General features: G+C 26.2%; 1 protein-coding gene across 1 annotated transcript in view; it reads left to right on the top strand.

The window, feature by feature from the left end:
* Positions 1-493, top strand: part of LOC108970208 (protein phosphatase 1B) — a 9,560-nt gene extending 9,067 nt beyond the window's left edge. Inside the window, exon 6 of the mRNA XM_018935477.1 lies at positions 177-493. Coding sequence (XP_018791022.1) covers positions 177-191 — 15 coding nt within the window. The 3' untranslated portion in view covers positions 192-493. The remainder of the gene's footprint in view (positions 1-176) is intronic.

A 493-nucleotide genomic window follows, 5' to 3' on the forward strand; every position in this document is an offset into this window, starting at 1 on the left:
TTTTATTTTTATTATAATTTTGTGCACACTCTACTTCACAATAATATCTTCATCATCATCATCTTTATTATTTCGCTAATATTCTTGCAAAGCTCATCAATCAATTGCTGCAATATTTTTAAATTCCAATATATGTTCTTTCTATTATCTTCTGTTCTTAATATGTGTACTTACAGAGCCCTTCTCATTGAACCACCTCAAAAACAAAGTAATAACAAAAACAAATAATTAAAAAAAAAAAGAAAACAAAAACAAATCGGTTATAACTTTGATAAAGTGCAAATTTAACTGAAGTAACCAAATAGAAAAAATAATTAAATACAAAAAAGAGTAATACAACAAATAATACACTGAAAGAAAAGAAAGAAAAAATGGAAAATTACCGAAGCAAAAAGCCAGAAACACACGTAAACAAATGATAAGGAACAACCAAGTTTAGCGTTAAGAAGTTACATATACATATTTACAGACTTGTTGTGAAGCTATAAAGCCT

Source organism: Bactrocera latifrons, unplaced genomic scaffold (genome assembly GCF_001853355.1).
Source record: "Bactrocera latifrons isolate USDA-ARS-PBARC rearing strain unplaced genomic scaffold, ASM185335v1 scaffold_29, whole genome shotgun sequence".
In the NCBI taxonomy this organism is placed as follows: Eukaryota; Metazoa; Arthropoda; class Insecta; order Diptera; family Tephritidae; genus Bactrocera; species Bactrocera latifrons.